This window comes from Oncorhynchus gorbuscha, linkage group LG05 (genome assembly GCF_021184085.1).
Source record: "Oncorhynchus gorbuscha isolate QuinsamMale2020 ecotype Even-year linkage group LG05, OgorEven_v1.0, whole genome shotgun sequence".
In the NCBI taxonomy this organism is placed as follows: Eukaryota; Metazoa; Chordata; class Actinopteri; order Salmoniformes; family Salmonidae; genus Oncorhynchus; species Oncorhynchus gorbuscha.
Window position 1 is genome coordinate 26,832,599 of NC_060177.1, and position 18,339 is coordinate 26,850,937.

The 18,339-nt window shown below is 45.0% G+C and overlaps 1 protein-coding gene across 3 annotated transcripts in view; it reads right to left on the reverse strand.

Moving 5' to 3' along the window:
• The window catches only part of LOC124035764 (polypeptide N-acetylgalactosaminyltransferase 18-like), a 96,687-nt gene that overhangs the window by 48,872 nt on the left and 29,476 nt on the right, over positions 1-18,339 (reverse strand). Inside the window, exons 1-4 of one of the 3 annotated variants that reach the window (XM_046349430.1) lie at positions 11,671-11,737; positions 11,108-11,266; positions 7,599-7,794; positions 6,666-6,832 (exon numbers count right to left, since the gene is read on the reverse strand). In XM_046349430.1, the coding sequence (XP_046205386.1) occupies positions 6,666-6,832; positions 7,599-7,681 (250 nt within the window). In that variant the 5' untranslated portion in view covers positions 7,682-7,794; positions 11,108-11,266; positions 11,671-11,737. The other 2 variants (XM_046349429.1, XM_046349428.1) reach the window with 2 other exon arrangements.

Genomic DNA, 18,339 nt, shown 5'->3' on the forward strand with positions numbered 1-18,339 from the left:
GTACCCCCCCACTCACCGAGCGCCTCCTGGCGCACTCGAGGAGGAATCCTGGCGGCAACGGTGGAAATCATCAATAAGTGAACGGTCCAGCACGTCCCGAGACGGAACCCAACTCCTCTCCTCAGGACCGTAACCCTCCCAATCCACTAAGTATTGGTGACCCCGTCCCCGAGAACGCATGTCCATGATCCTACGTACCTTGTAAATAGGTGCGCTCTCGACAAGGACGGGAGGGGGGAGGGAAGACGAACGGGGTGCGAAGAAAGGGCTTGACACAGGAGACATGGAAGACAGGATGGACGCGACGAAGATGTCGCGGAAGAAGCAGTCGCACAGCGACAGGATTGACGACCTGGGAGACACGGAACGGACCAATGAACCGCGGAGTCAACTTACGAGAAGCTGTCGTAAGAGGAAGGTTGCGAGTGGAAAGCCACACTCTCTGGCCGCAACAATACCTTGGACTCTTAATCCTACGTTTATTGGCGGCTCTCACAGTCTGTGCCCTGTAACGGCAAAGTGCAGACCTCACCCTCCTCCAGGTGCGCTCACAACGTTGGACAAACGCTTGAGCGGAGGGAACGCTGGACTCGGCAAGCTGGGATGAGAACAGAGGAGGCTGGTAACCCAGACTACTCTGAAACGGAGATAACCCGGTAGCAGACGAAGGAAGCGAGTTGTGAGCGTATTCTGCCCAGGGGAGCTGTTCTGCCCAAGACGCAGGGTTTCTGAAAGAAAGGCTGCGTAGTATGCGACCAATCGTCTGATTGGCACTCTCTGCTTGACCGTTAGACTGGGGATGAAACCCGGAAGAGAGACTGACGGACGCACCAATCAAACGACAGAACTCCCTCCAAAACTGTGACGTGAATTGCGGGCCTCTGTCTGAAACAGCGTCTAACGGGAGGCCATGAATTCTGAACACATTCTCGATGATGATTTGTGCCGTCTCCTTAGCGGAAGGAAGTTTAGCGAGGGGAATGAAATGTGCCGCCTTAGAGAACCTATCGACAACCGTAAGAATCACAGTCTTCCCCGCAGACAAAGGCAGACCGGTAATGAAGTCTAGGGCGATGTGAGACCATGGTCGAGAAGGAATGGGGAGCGGTCTGAGACGACCGGCAGGAGGAGAGTTACCTGACTTAGTCTGCGCGCAGTCCGAACAAGCAGCCACGAAACGGCGCGTGTCACGCTCCTGAGTCGGCCACCAAAAGCGCTGGCGAATAGACGCAAGAGTGCCTCGAACACCGGGATGACCAGCTAACTTGGCAGAGTGAGCCCACTGAAGAACAGCCAGACGAGTGGAAACAGGAACGAAAAGGAGGTTACTAGGACAAGCGCGCGGCGACGCAGTGTGCGTGAGTGCTTGCTTAACCTGTCTTTCAATTCCCCAGACTGTCAACCCGACAACACGCCCATAAGGAAGAATCCCCTCGGGATCAGTAGAAGCCACAGAAGAACTAAACAGACGGGATAAGGCATCAGGCTTGGTGTTCTTGCTACCCGGACGGTAAGAAATCACAAACTCGAAACGAGCGAAAAACAACACCCACCGAGCTTGACGAGCATTAAGTCGTTTGGCAGAACGGATGTACTCAAGGTTCTTATGGTCTGTCCAAACGACAAAAGGAACGGTCGCCCCCTCCAACCACTGTCGCCATTCGCCTAGGGCTAAGCGGATGGCGAGCAGTTCGCGGTTACCCACATCATAGTTGCGTTCAGATGGCGACAGGCGATGAGAAAAATAAGCGCAAGGATGAACCTTATCGTCAGACTGGAAGCGCTGGGATAGAATGGCTCCCACGCCTACCTCTGAAGCGTCAACCTCGACAATGAATTGTCTAGTGACGTCAGGAGTAACGAGGATAGGAGCGGACGTAAAACGTTCTTTTAGAAGATCAAAAGCTCCCTGGGCGGAACCGGACCACTTAAAACACGTCTTGACAGAAGTAAGAGCTGTGAGAGGGGCAGCAACTTGACCGAAATTACGAATGAAACGCCGATAGAAATTAGCGAAACCTAGAAAGCGCTGCAACTCGACACGTGACCTTGGAACGGGCCAATCACTGACAGCTTGGACCTTAGCGGAATCCATCTGAATGCCTTCAGCGGAAATAACGGAACCGAGAAAAGTAACGGAGGAGACATGAAAAGAGCACTTCTCAGCCTTCACGTAGAGACAATTCTCTAAAAGGCGCTGAAGAACACGTCGAACGTGCTGAACATGAATCTCGAGTGACGGTGAAAAAAATCAGGATATCGTCAAGATAGACAAAAACAAAGATGTTCAGCATGTCTCTCAGAACATCATTAACTAATGCCTGAAAAACAGCTGGCGCATTGGCGAGACCAAACGGCAGAACCCGGTACTCAAAATGCCCTAACGGAGTGTTAAACGCCGTTTTCCACTCGTCCCCCTCTCTGATGCGCACAAGATGGTAAGCGTTACGAAGGTCCAACTTAGTAAAGCACCTGGCTCCCTGCAGAATCTCGAAGGCTGATGACATAAGGGGAAGCGGATAACGATTCTTAACCGTTATGTCATTCAGCCCTCGATAATCCGTCCTTTTTCTTAACAAAAAAGAACCCCGCCCCGGCCGGAGAGGAAGAAGGCACTATGGTACCGGCGTCAAGAGACACAGATAAATAATCCTCGAGAGCCTTACGTTCGGGAGCCGACAGAGAGTATAGTCTACCCCGAGGAGGAGTGGTCCCCGGAAGGAGATCAATAATACAATCATACGACCGGTGAGGAGGAAGGGAGTTGGCTCGGGACCGACTGAAGACCGTGCGCAGATCATGATATTCCTCCGGCACTCCTGTCAAATCGCCAGGTTCCTCCTGAGAAGTGGGGACAGAAGAAATGGGAGGGATGGCAGACATTAAACACTTCACATGACAAGAAACGTTCCAGGATAGGATAGAATTACTAGACCAATTAATAGAAGGATTATGACATACTAGCCAGGGATGACCCAAAACAACAGGTGTAAAAGGTGAACGAAAAATCAAAAAAGAAATAGTCTCACTGTGGTTACCAGATACTGTGAGGGTTAAAGGTAGTGTCTCAAATCTGATACTGGGAAGATGACTACCATCTAAGGCGAACATGGGCGTAGGCTTGTCTAACTGTCTGAAAGGAATGTCATGTTTCCGAGCCCATGCTTCGTCCATGAAACAACCCTCAGCCCCAGAGTCTATCAAGGCACTGCATGTAGCACCCGAACCGGTCCAGCGTAGATGGACCGACATAGTAGTACAGGATCTAGATGGAGAGACCTGAGTAGTAGCGCTCACCAGTAGCCCTCCGCTTACTGATGAGCTCTGGCCTTTACTGGACATGAATTGACAAAATGTCCATCAAATCCGCAATAGAGGCACAGGCGGTTGGTGATCCTCCGTTCCCTCTCCTTAGTCGAGATGCGAATACCTCCCAGCTGCATGGGCTCAGTCTCTGAGCCAGAGGAGGGAGATGGTTGCGATGCGGAGCAGGGAAACACCGTTGACGCGAGCTCTCTTCCACGAGCTTGGTGACGAAGATCTACCCGTCGTTCTATGCGGATGGCGAGAGCAATCAAAGAGTCCACACTGGAAGGAACCTCCCGAGAGAGAATCTCGTCTTTGACCACTGCGTGGAGTCCCTCCAGAAAACGAGCGAGCAGCGCCGGCTCGTTCCAGTCACTAGAGGCAGCAAGAGTGCGAAACTCTATAGAGTAATCCGTTATGGATCGATCACCTTGGCATAGGGAAGCCAGGGCCCTAGAAGCCTCCCTACCAAAAACTGAACGGTCAAAAACCCGAATCATCTCCTCTTTAAAGTTCTGGTAATTGTTTGAACAATCAGCCCTTGCCTCCCAGATAGCTGTGCCCCACTCTCGAGCCCGGCCAGTAAGGAGTGAAATGACGTGACGTAAGCAACCCGAGCTCTCTCTCTAGAGTATGTGTTGGGTTGGAGAGAGAACACAATATCACACTGGGTGAGAAAGGAGCGGCACTCCGTGGGCTGCCCGGAGTAGCAAGGTGGGTTATTAACCCTAGGTTCCGGAGGCTCGGCAGGCCAGGAAGTAACAGGTGGCACGAGACGAAGACTCTGGAACTGTCCAGAGAGGTCGGAAACCTGAGCGGCCAGGTTCTCCACGGCATGGCGAGCAGCAGACAATTCCTGCTCGTGTCTGCCGAGCATGGCTCCTTGGATCTCGACGGCAGTGTTACGAGCGTCTGTAGTCGCTGGGTCCATTCTTTGGTCGGATCCTTCTGTTATGCAGGTGAATGAGGACCCAAAAGCGACTTGGCGAAAACAGAGTCTTTAATCCAGTAAAGTAAATCTCCAATCATAAAGCATAATTCCACTCGTAATGACGAGAACAGACTGGAGACTCGATCATAACTGCAGGTTGCCTCGGGAAGGCACGTGAACGTAGCAGACTCAGACACCTGCTCACCACGCAGCATCTGAGGGAAACACGACACGACAGGGCGATACACAGACACAGCACGGTGAACAATAGACAAGGATCCGACAGGACAGGAACGGAAAACAAGGGAAGAAATAGGGACTCTAATCAGGGGAAAAGATAGGGAACAGGTGTGGGAAGACTAAATGATTGATTAGGGGAATAGGAACAGCTGGGAGCAGGAACGGAACGATAGAGAGAAGAGAGAGAGAGGAAGGGAGAGAGAAAAAGGGGAACGAACCTAAAAAGACCAGCAGGGGGAAAACGAACAGAAGGAAAAGCAAAATGACAAGACAATATAAGACAAAACATGACACCTTCATGCTTCTTTCTCTAGCCCTGTGATATACAGCCTTTCTCCCTGCAATGGAGAGTAGCTGGATAACAAGGCTGTTAGGATGTGCCTAAGGGGTTCTCAATGCCTGTTCGTAAGGATAATCATTTAGAAACTCACTGATACAACCCTGTCAGATGACCTCATACTGATTTGAATACAGTGAAATACACAAGATGACAGGTTCAACTAAGGACCGACAACATTCCAAACAATATACTGTAAGTTATGCTGTTTACAATTATCCTAAAATACAGTAGTGTGTAGTTCAATGTTGATACATTGAGAAGTCTTTGGCAGCCATTCTGTTTGGCTTCCAATGAAATCCTGAGCCTTCCTCCAATCAATCAGATGATTGGACACCTGTCAGAGTCCCTGTGGCACGGAGACATGTCTTCCTCAGGCCGGGTACATCATCCAATCAGCCAGGTAAATTGGCCCTTCTTCCCCTCAATGGTCACAGTGTCTCCTGCATGCTAATGCTGGGTGGAGGTGGAGGAGAACTCTCTCTGCAGACAGAGATTCCCATTATGATGCTCCTGGTGCTGGAGGACAGCAGCTAGATGGTGACCCCCCCCGAAACGACCTAAGCAGCACCATGGGTCAACAGGCTGACAACGTTTAGTAGAGATAAGATTAGCAATCATGACGATAATGATAAGGGTAAATCTATCAGAGTGAATCTGACAGAATGCTCTGGCAAACAGGTTGCAATGCCATTAGTAAAATGTCACGGCGTGACTAGCTTTCCTGAGGGACCTCAGGGGCTGCTCTCTGCCTCCCAATTACATGATAAAATCAAAGATTCCATGGGACACGGTAATCCACTTGAGCTGAGGGAGGACGGCAACAACCTTTGGAATTTCACCTCACATAGGTGGGAAACAGATGGCATCTCCAGATAAGGGCACTCAGCCTACCCCCCCATACCCAGGTAATAATGGACTGTCCCAGGAGGCTGTCAGCTCACTGAAGCAATAAAGTGTGCCTCAGGTACCTAGGGATTAGCAGAAGGGTGCAGGAGGTTGAGTGCACAACCGGATAGAGAGGAGAAAAGAGACGAGGGAAAAAAGGAAAGAGGGGTATCTTTAAATTAGTTCTTATCCCAGCAGGGAGAGTATGAGGTTCTTCTGGCTGACCTCAACCCACTGACCCACCCATCAGCATTCTCTCCAATCACCAGTCTACACCAACTGATAGCTGGCATTATTGACTTTTAGTGATGTAGTCCTGCACAAACTCTACAACAGCAGGATGTTTGCTTCCATCTCACAGCTGGTGTCATCTTTAATCAGCCTTCCCCTCCACACCAGACTGTGTGACGGTGGTCATTAGTAACAGTAGACACAGGCCGCTCACCGATATGGCTGCACTGTTTTAAAAGACTGTGTGCTTGTGGTGAGACTCCATAGGATCAGCTGGTGTTTTAAACCACAGCTTGAGACAGATCTCAGAACCAGTGAGCTCACACAGCTGGGAGGCCATAATAAAATTCAAAATACTTAATTACCTCTCTGGATGGTAATCTACCATCAGGCAGATCTCTCTGCTTTTCCTGCTAATTAGTATTCTTTCACCTATCCTTTAAATCCAGTGAGCACAGCCCATAATTAAGGACATTAAAGAGCTAGATTATAGAAAGATAGTAATTACCCCTTTGTTTCCTGCAGACCAAGACTAGAAGATTCCCACTTATAAACTGGAGTCCAACAGAGCCAAGACCCAGAGCGAAAGAAAAGTACCGCCGCTCTTGTTCTCAAAGGAAAAGGCAATCAAACAAAATATGGGCAAGCTACGGCTGCTTCAGACAAAACACTTGGTTGCAATACACTTTCATCATGGGTCATTTCAGTTCAATACAGTCTAATGATGCTCACCGTTGTCACTGTAGTCGTCAACCAGGATGATCTCTTTGAGGAGGTGAGAGGGGGTCCTGTGCATGGCAGAGTGGATGGAACGCAGGATGACGGACAAGGCCTCGTTCACAAAGATAAACACAATGCTAACTTGAGGGAGGTTAGATGGATACGTGATGTTTTTACACCTGGGGAGAAAACAGACCTGATGTGAGCGGCGTGTGGAAAGAAGGGACCTGATTTAGAGAAGTGCACATTCAAAGCAATAACATTCTAGCTATATTAAAAAGATGTGTCTGTTTCTCAGACGCCTGGGGAATTTGTGGTCTCAATGTTGCCTGGGGAATTTGTGGTCTCAATGTTGAGGTTGTTATGTTAATGTCCCTGGCAGACCTCCAAACCCAACAGCAGATGTGACAGTAACAATACGTGTATTTCAGTGTGATCCAGATTAAAGCATCTGAAGCAAACAATGGGATAAGATATGACACTTTTCACAATGTAACGTTATTGTATGAGAGCCGCAGATAGACAGAGAGGGGGAGTGAGGGTCTTTTATGCTCCTACTGGGTAGACAAGAGTTGGTAATTATGAGAGGTAAAATTGCACCCCACTGTTTTGAAGTAACACTTCCCTTCTGGGTTGCCAGTCAAAACAGGGCTTGAGTCAAATGCAGAGGCATATTCTCAACATGAAAACCCACTAGGCAGCTATGTTTTTTATGCTCTCTACAAAGTCAAACAAGTGGGGACTCTAATGTGTGCTCTTTCGTATAGTCTGTATCCCAAACTATCACAACTAGTGTGTTATAGTCAGACCATAGTGAATTCACAGTCTGGATATGAAGGTCCTGTTAGGCCCTGGGCTCCTGGTATGACTTGGGGGGACAGCAGAAGTTTAAGTGGGTGATATTCTCAGTGGTTTTCTGTGTTCTATTCAGATAGTTCAGCGTACCCATCAGGTCTGAGGTCTGGGATGGCTCTGTCCAGGGAGAGGCGGTCGCTGAGGTAGCCGTTGTAGCCGTAGTACTGGAACATCTTCAGGGCCACCCTGCGGCTGTCAGCGCTCAGCTCCTGACCCCAGTGGGCAAACAGGGACGAGTCAGAAAACGACTTGTCTCCTAGAACATCTTCTCCTTTCAGGGGGGTTTCTGTGGGAGCCAGAGAGAGAGAGAAAATGAATATTTGTATAAACCAGCCACACATAGACCCTGCCTGTTAATGAGGGTGCATGAGAGGTGAGAGCAACGCCTCAATAACAAGGTCAATGTAACTACCGTTTGAAGACATAGTAGAGCTCTTGCATTAATAAATGAATTGACGTTACACTGCTTATGTCCACACAGCTATCACACCTTAGAAAGCAGTAACAATACTCATATCAATATACAGTTCTGAATGTTGAGTAAATAATTGCATAGTATTTCATTCATATACTGCGATAGAAAAGAGACTGTATTCATTTATACAGCTTTTCAAGATAATAGATTTCCATGGTCACTGAGAAAGATGTAGTCAAGCATTGTGATGTGAGCCTTCAGAGAACACAGCCAGAGGCTAGTAGTTTGTAAACCAAAGACACATTTAACGAAGCCAATAAAAATGAAAGCTCCAGTGAGCGTGATAGAGTGAAACATTAAATCTGTCAAACAGACAGACAGTTGGTACATGTGGTTACAGTGTTTACTCCTGGATTCCAATTGAATTTAAATAGATCCTGCGTCTTCCTCTATGACTCTCACAGCCACACACTGTATGCCCCAGGGCTGCCATTTAATGCAGTCATTCCTTTAAATCCCAGTGTGGGGGGATTCTACGTTAGAGTGAGGACAGAAGGATACATCTGAAAGCTCTGTAATGCTGAACGCTGCAGTGTGATTTGAATGTGACATTGTTGTACAGCTCGATGACATTTATGATCGCTGTGAAGACAAGGAAAAAAAGACTCAATACATTTGTGCAAATCTTGAATGTCGCTACATCATAAATTACTCTAAAGGGGATCAGTGGAAAAGGTTATGTTATGATGGTTCAGTGTAGTGTGTCTATCTAGGAGCTTTCAATAGATCCAGAATGATCCAAGAGAAAACTGCAGAATATCAAACTGAAATGCTGTAGGTTTTCAATCTGCTCATTTTGTTCTGGCCGCTGTGAAGACCTTAAACATACAAGGTCTCCTATTTCTTCTCAAATACACATCTCACATGGTGACCACAGAGGGCTCAAGTTTACCAGGAGGACAGTCATTGTTTAAGGGGTTTAGCCAAAACCTTGTAACACAAGGGAGTTGGGGATGTCACTGAATAGTCATTGGTTTCGGCGTACACATCACAGACAAACTGAATTGGTCCACCCACACAGACAGCGTGAGAGACTGAAGCCCACTGGTTCTCAGGAGACTGAAGAAATTTGGCTTGGCCCCTAAGACCCTCACAAACTTCTACAGATCCACAATCAAGAGCATCCTGCCGGGCTGTATAACCGCCTGGTACGGCAACTGCTCCGCCCACAACCGTAAGGCTCTCCAGTGGGTAGTGAGGTCTGCACAACGCATCACCGGGGGAAAACTACCTGCCCTCCAGGACACCTATACCACCCGATGTCACAGGAAGGCTAAAAAGATCGTCAAGGACAACAACCACCCTGTAACGGCGTTCTTCGTTTGTTGGTTACTCATGTCTTTAATGAAACAATCGCGATACATGAAATAACTATACAAAAACAACAAACAAAACGTGAAACCTAATACAGCCTATCTGGTGAACACTACACAGAGACAGGAACAATCACCCACGAAATACAAAGTGAAACCCAGGCTACCTAAATACGGTTCCCCATCAGAGACAACAAGAATCACCTGACTCTGATTGAGAACCGCCTCAGGCAGCCAAGCCTATACTAGACACACCCCTAATCAACCACAATCCCAATGCCTACAAAAAAAAACAATACGACAATACAATAACCCCATGTCACACCCTGGCCTGAACAAATAATTAAAGAAAACACAAAATACTAAGACCAAGGCGTGACACACCCGAGCCACTGCCTGTTACCCCGCTATCATCCAGAAGGCAAGGTCAGTACAGGTGCATAAAAGCGGGGACCGAGAGACTGAAAAACAGCTTCTATCTCAAGGCCATCAGACTGTTAAACAGCCATCACTAACACAATGACAAAATGTATGTAATACATGTATCACTAGCCACTTTAAAACAATGCTACTTTATATAATATTTATATACACTACATTACTCATCTCATATGTATATACTGTACTCTATACCATCTACTGCATCTTGCCTTTGCCGTTCGGCCATCCATATATTTTTATGTACATATTCTTTACACTTGTGTGTATAAGGTAGTTGTTGTGAATTTGTTAGATTACTTGTTAGATATTTACTGCATGGTCAGGACTAGAAGCACAAGCATTTCGCTACACTCGCATTAACACCTGCTAACCATGTGTATGTGACAAATAACATTTGATTTGATTTGACAAAACAAGGCAGAGTGTGCACGGCCATTGTAACAGAACAGTAAGGGAGAACAGCTCCAGAGGCACCGGTCAGGACACTGAGACTGTGGGGTCAGGGAGGTCCCTGGGCTGAATGGTCTGTCAGATGTGGGCATGTGATAGGATGCACACTCCCCAGACAACTACATGAATAAAAAATAACTCATATCCAAATGTACTATTATACAGTGTTTTATTCAGAAACCTGGGTAACAACATACTGTAAGAAGAAAAAATAGATAATTAACATGAAACCAAACAGAATGTCAAGGGGAAAACAAATCTAGATTGCCTCCAGCTATTTCCAGATCAACTCAGCAGACTAAAACAATTGCTTTGACAAGCCAAATGAAATATCCCCTAACATGAGGTCATATGAAGAAAAAATGGGGTGGGAATTAGACTAGAGTTGAAACATCACTATGAGAATCTGTTTGATGGCAGCACGACAATGAACCATTACCCTTTCACAGAAAGGATGTTAAGCTAAACAGTGGGGGGGGAAAAAAAAACACTTCCATTTTTTTTCCAGGTATCAAAAATGTGTTTTCCAAACCAAGAATACATAAACATTAACAAGTAATGCTACTGTTATACATTCAACAAATTCAGAAGGAAATATGTGCCTTTAATGAATTATCTAAAACTCAAAATAAACAAAGCAGATGGTTGATTATTGTTTACCTCAGATTGAATGGTATACTTTCAGAGACAGGAAACAGTACCTCCAATGGTCTGTCTATCAGGAACACAGTACTGCATTATAAATCAGTGCAGCATCTCTGCCCTTGCTAGCCTGCTATGGTGACAAAGTATAGCATTTAATCCTATTACTTGAGTCAGTGGTATGTATGCAGAGCGGCATTGGACTTTCCTATGAAACAAACAACCTTGTTATTCTCTGCGTTTCAAACTCATTAAAATACACACTCCCCTCCACTTACCCTGGCCTTATGCCCTTGGTGGAATCCCCACGACCATCTTTGCCGTCGGTCCAAACAGTTAGCCAAGCAAGGGAAGTTGGCAGCTGTGCGAATGTACAATTCTGTTCACTCTGGGGCCTGAAACGCCCCATAATTCAATTCGCGATGATTGTAGCTCCGCTAAGAAAAGTATACCAAAACTTAAAACCAACATCTACATACAAGTGTAAGTAAAACAAATGTAAATAAGTTAGAAACTGTGCTGTTACTGCGCATGACGGCAAAAACACGAATCATAAAAGTAATTATGTTTTAGTTTGGCTAGCTTTTGGAAAAGTTAGCTTGCGCATTGAACTTTCCCTGCTATCACACTTATACATTGTAATTTTCGATTTACTTCATATCGTCGGATAGTATGCTTTGTCTTCCAGCCAAGATATGAAATGCTAATCATAATTGACTAGCGCATATAAAGCACATACAACAGGTGGTTCCATGATGACTGAAAACACAACCGTGGGACGAATGAGTGACACATTTCCATGCAAAGACGGTCCATTTAAAATGAATTACTTCTTCCTCACCCCTTGTCCTGCAAGTGTCAAATCCTCATACGTCATTAGAAGTGTCCAAGTAATTTGAGGTCTGAGGGGAAGGGTGTCTCTTTTACGTGTTTGCAATGCAGCCAATGTCTACTGTAAGTACTGTATTTGGTCACATGCTAATTCGAAAGAACATTGTAAAATATGGTGCATGAATAATCACGAGAGTCGCTTGAACAACAGTTCAATCACTCAAAGTGCAGTGTTCACTAATATTGGCACCCTTGGTAAATACTGTATGAGCAAATCGGGCTGTGAAAAGAAATCTCTGCTATTTATCCTCTTGGTCTTTCATTCAAAATATTCACAAATATCTAACCTTTAATTTAAGTACAATGATTGACAAAAAAAGTTAAATATTTTTCTCTGAAACATGTGTGCCACAAGTATTGGCACCCCTAGAAATTCTTATGAGTAAAATCTAACTTTAGTATATTCCCATTCATATTTTATGTGTTTTAAGTTCACCAGAGTGATTAGGAACACTTAAGTGGTAACCCATGACTTCCTGTTTGACTGGGGTATACACTACGGGTCAAAAGTTTCAGAAAACCTTCTCATTCAAGGGTTTTTCTTTATTTTTACTATTTTCTACAATGTAGAATAATAGTGAAGACATCAAAAACTATTAAATAACACATATTGAATCATGTAATAATCCAAAAAGTGTATATATAAAATATATTTTATATTTGAGATTCTTCAAATAGCCACCCTTTGCCTTGATGACAGCTTTGCACACTTTTGGCATTTTCTCAACCGGCTTCATGAGGTAGTCACCTGGAATGCATTTCTTTCCTTCTTATTGAGTTTGAGCCAATCAGTTATACAGGGGCTTTACAGAAGATAGCCCAATTTGGTAAAATACCAAGTCCACATTATGGTAAGAACAGCTCAAATAAGCAAAGAGAAACGACAGTCCATCATTACTCTATGACATGAAGGTCAGTCAATACGGAAAATGTCAATAACGTTGAAAGTTTACGACGACGCCACAACCGGTCCGTCCGACGCCACTGCTACTGGTCAGTCCGACGCCACCGCAACTTTGGTAGCGGCAACTGGCCCGTCCGACAATGACGCAACTTCGGCAGCCGCATAAGCGGTTGTTTGGTCTTCGTCCCCATGCCCTTACACGGCACGCCGTAATTTGGGCTTAATAAAAAAAAAATGATGCATTCCTGCACCTGTCTCCCGAATCATTTATGCCGACGTGACAGCAGACTCCGAAACTGCAGCCCAAATAAATACGTCAAGAGTTCAAGTAACAGAAACATCAACATCAACTGTTCAGAGGAAACTGTGTGAGTCAGACCTTCATGGTTGAAATTATGCAAAGAAACCACTACTAAAGGACACCAATGAGAAGAAAATACTTGCTTGGGTCAAGAAACATGAGCAATGGACATTAGACAGGTGGACATTTGTCCTTTGGTCTGGAGTCCAAATTGGAGATTTGTGGTTCCAACTGCCATGTGTATTTCCCACCGTAAAGCATGGTGAAGGAGGTGTTATGGGGTGAGGGCGCTTTGCTGTTGACACTTTCTGTGATTTATTTATAATTCAAGGCACACTTAACCAGCATGGCTACCACAGCATTCTGCAGCGATACTCCATCCCATCTGGTTTGGGCTTAGTGGGACTATCATTTGTTTTTCAACAGGACAATGACCCAACCAACCTCCCGGCTGTATAAGTGCTATTTTACCAAGAAGGAGAGTGATGGAGTGCTGCATCAGATGACCTGACCTCCACAATCCCCCGACCTCAACCAAATTGAGATGGTTTGGGATGAGTCGGACCGCAGAGTGAAGGAATCGCAGCCAAGAAGTGCTCAGCATATGTGGGAACTCCTTCAAGACTGTTGGAAAAGCATTCCAGGTGAAGCTGGTTGAGAGATTGTCAAGAGTGTGCAAAACTGTCATCAATGCAAAGGGTGGGTATTTGAAGAATCTCAAATATGAAATATATTTGATTTGTACACTTTTTTGGTTACTACATGATTCCATATGTGTTGTTTCATAGTGTTGATGTCTTCACTATTACTATACAATATAGAAAATAGTAAAAATACAGGAAAAACCCTTGAATGAGTAGGGATGTCCAAACGTTCGACCGGTAGTGTAAATATGATGACACACAGGCCAAGTTTCCATAGTCATCCAACACTATGGGGAAGACCCGAGAATACAGTAATGATGTGAGACAAAAGGTTGTTGAGCTGCACAAATCAGGAAATGGCTATAAGAAAGAAGAAAATAGCTCAATGGTTGAAAATGCACATTTCCACTATCAGGGCAATAATTAAGAAGTTTAAAGCAACTGGAGGTGTTAACAATCGGCCTGGAAGGGAACATGTGTCTATATTGACCCCACGCACAGTGAGGAGGATGGTTTGAGTTGCCAAAAGAAATCTCTCAGGATCACAGCTGCATACGTTAGTTGGGTCTTGGGGTCAGAAAGTCTCCAAAACTAAGATCAGAAACTACCTACATAACCAGTTGTTTGGGAGGGTTGCCATAAAAAGCCTTTGCTGGCAAACAAACTGAAGCGCCTACAGTTTACCAAACGTTACTGGATCTTTCTATGTGACCCGGTTCTATGGTCAGATGAGACGAAAATAGAGCCTTTTGGAAACAAACGGCAGAGGTGGATTTGGTGTAGACAGAAAGACAGCCATGCAGGAAAGTACCTCATCGCAACTGTGAAGTATGGTAGTGGATCTTTGATGTTGTGGGAGTTTTTCAATCAAAGGCCCTGGACAACTTGTTAGGACACATGGTACTATGCACTCCGTCAAGTACCAACAGATATTAAATCAAAACCTGACTGCCTCTGCTAGCTTAAACTGGGCCATGGTTGGATCTTCCAGTAGGACAATGATTCAAAGCACACCTCAAAATCAACACAAAAATGGTTCACTGACCACAGAATCAAGGTCTTGCCATGGCAATCCTTGTCCCCTGACCTAAACCCCATAGAAAACCTGTGGGATGAGCTGAAGAGGATTGTCCACAGGTGTGGACCTCAGAATCTGAAGAGATTCTGTATGGAGGAATGGTCTCAGATCCCTTTCCATGTGTTGTCCAACCACTATGCATTATAGGAAAAGACTCAGAGCTTTTATCTTGGCAAAGGGAGGTTGCACAAAGTATTGAATGAAGGGATTCCTATAATTGTGACACACATATTTGAGAAAATTATTTGTTTTATATAAATTGAGAGGATAATACAACAAAAATTCACCGCCCGTTTTGCTCATATTTACCAAGGGTGCCAATATTAGTGGAGGGCACTATAATGCCTGGAGATGGGTAGTGTAAGTGTAACAAATACTCAGGGAGAAAAAGGTGTATATTCACACGCAGAGTGCAGCAGATGTTAATTAAGCCTTTGCAGAAGGCAGGAATCGTGGTCGCAGGCAATGGTCAAACACAGGTGGTCAAACACAGGTAGGCAGGAATGGTCAAACACAGGTAGGCAAGCAATGGTCAAACACAGGTAGGCAAGGCAAACACAGGCAATGGTCAAACACAGGTAGGCAGGCAATGGTCAAACACAGGTAGGCAGGCAATGGTCAAACACAGGTAGGCAGGCAATGGTCAAACACAGGTAGGCAGGCAATGGTCAAACACAGGTAGAGAGTCAAAAACAAACAATACCTCACAACCATACAAACAGAAAGAACTGAACTAAATAGGGAGCTAATGAGACCAGGTGAGAAATGAACACAGGTGAAATCAATGAACAAAAATGAAAGCCAGGGCAACGTTCCAGAACACAAAGAAACAGGGCTACGTTCAAGAACACAAAGAAAAAGAACACAAGGTTGACTAAGAAAAGACAAGCAGAACCTTACAGTAAATTAAACATACAGCATTGAAAGTTTCAGTTGCTTTGAATAGCAAGGGAATGCCTCCATTCTTGATGGGAGAAGAACACAGTGATTAGGCTCAGACCGGGATAATGTTCTAAAAGTCTGCCAATCCCAGCAAACATGCCTCCAGGCTCATTCATGTGACTACTTGTGCTGGTGATTAATTAGGCCTTCTGAGACGCTTTCCTCAGGAGTGAAAGGCTAGAGCGCCGGCTGGGTCAGGGGTTGATGTTTTGCAGACAGGGTAACCTAGGCAACTTGTAATAGTATGGGCAGTGTGTCAAGGCTCTTTTGTTGGGACAAGAACTCAGAAACCCCTAAAACATGTAGGCAGCCTCAGTTGCCTATTGAACACATAAGAGGAACCACTCAACTGCTGCATGCTCAGTGCTCTCTGACAAAAATGGTACAGTAATTCAGTGATGAGAGTGTCGAGAACTCAGTAACACTATGAACCAAGTCTGTGTAATGAATTATAAATGAATGCATGAATATATTTATAAATGCTTATAGCTAGTAGTTTTATCCCACTTTCCTCTGACACACAAGTCCCAATCGCAGTTCAACAAAACAAGACTTAAAAAATGTAGAAGGCAGAAGAAAGGTATCTCAAAAACATGACACGAAGCAGATAAACTGATGTTTCAGTAGGAGAGTAGAAGGAAAGGAGGATGCATGTCAATACATGTCTGGCTGAGGAATGCTGAGTTTTCATAGCTGGTCATGTGATTTGTTAGCAACAACATTGAGTTACCAAGCACATTCACGCTGAGATGAGCAACACAAATGAGGAAAAATTTGGTGGTTGAATTCAATAAAAGTTTTTATTAAAAGTATGAATTTAAGCACACGTCGGAAGGACCGCAGTGGTACAGGACAAACATTGGTACAGGTAAGTGTTTTCAGAATTTACATTTTTACAAGTATCGACTGATGGTGGCTACATGTTGTTGATAGCAAATCACGAGACCAGTTGTCAAAACTTAACTCCGTCTCAATACAAGAGAACAGAGTTGAGCGTTCCTCAGATAATACTGAGCGGTTCCATGTAAGTAACCTACAACTGCAACTCCTATAATAGGAAGAGGAACACCCTGCCTGTCTCTCTCTCCTGGCTTGTTTCTCTGTGGGTGGGAGTGTGTGTCTGTGTGTCTGTGTGTATGCGGTGGGTTTTGAAGGGCTCAGGAAGGGGGACCCAGTGGGGTTTTGCTTTAAACTGTGATGGCTCTGGTCCAGACACAGAGAGCAGCAACATAGGCCCAGAGCTTATCAGCAGCAGCCCAGCCTGGTGAAGTGAGTCAGTCAGTGTGCTCCATTGTGTGCACATCAGGACAAGTCAGTTAGGGCCATGTGCTTACTGTGGCACATCCACAGAGGAGGAAGGCTGAGAGACAACATGAAGAGGGAAACAGGACACACAAAGTGCCTTTATTCCTGGTTCAGGAAGGCAAACAGCACAATATAGCGAAGGGATTATGGCAACGAGAGGCAAGGGGGAGGTTTACAAAAGGAGGTCCGCCGCAGAGTGAGAGAAAGTTAGATACAGTGAGCGGGTTTGTACACTGCAGCAAAACATGTGTTCCCTATGCTAACCTCCATGACAGAACACACAGAACCAACCCAGGGCGAACCGTACGGAGGGAGGATTTCTGCTGTTTTATGGGAAAACAGGGATTTCAGGACAATAAGACACATTGCACCAGAGCTCCAATCTTGCCTGCCGACCACTGTTCTCCTCAGTTGTTCAGTGAGATTAATGTCTCGTCTGGGGTATAATATGTAATTAAGACTCAACAGCTCTCATCTGTGCTGCTGTACCATGAGGCACCATATCAAACACTATCAGATGATATACATGACGATGGCTCCCCAGCAGAGTGATGGGAGGTCAGCAGAGACAGAGGGAAGAAAACACACTGAAGGTCTACATTAACCCTTTACATCCCCTTTCCAACCCAATTAAATCATTATGACGGACTACAAAGTATTATTATATTTTTAAAGCTATCGTATCATGCGATCATTTTCAATTACACTTTCCCCACAAAACACTAACAGTATCCTTTCTGAAGAAATCACCGTGATAAGAGTACTCTGAAGATGAAAAGAGATCACATTACATCTCCTTGTGGCCTCACAGGGAGAACATATTTCAACCAGGGACCGTTTGTCTTTGACACCTCCAAGTTGAGGCACTGCATACATGGTAACTGACTGAGGCAAAGTTGTGTTGACAAAAACACAAAATCTTTGCCTGTCGACAGAAAATATAGGAAAAATGTACACCCTCAGTACACACCAAAATCCGTCCGATATGACGCAACATTGTGACAAAGTCACTCTCACTACACTAGAAGTTAATAGAAATACGACTTTTAGATCGCGAAACGTCTATCATACATGTCCGATTTCAATTCTGGCCCGATGTCATAACTGGAGGATGTCTTCTCTCGAATGAGCCATTGATCATATTTTTGCGATATTCCAACCTTGAGAAATGTATAATTTAATGGAGGGCGTAGGACATTTTTCCTATTTGTCTGCCTCTTTTGTTCAGGGTGCATTGCATGTTGCCATTGCCAGAGATATTATAGAAAGGAGATTGGAATCCAATGAACGATGGACCTTATAATACTCCACCCAGCAGACTGTTGACCAATCGCGCTCATGTTGTCATGCTGCGCCATGCAGTTGCTAAGCTAATAGTCACACAATCCCTTCTCAAAGTCAGTGTTATGTCGAGAAACGTGCCTATTTTTCTCGAAAACCCCTTA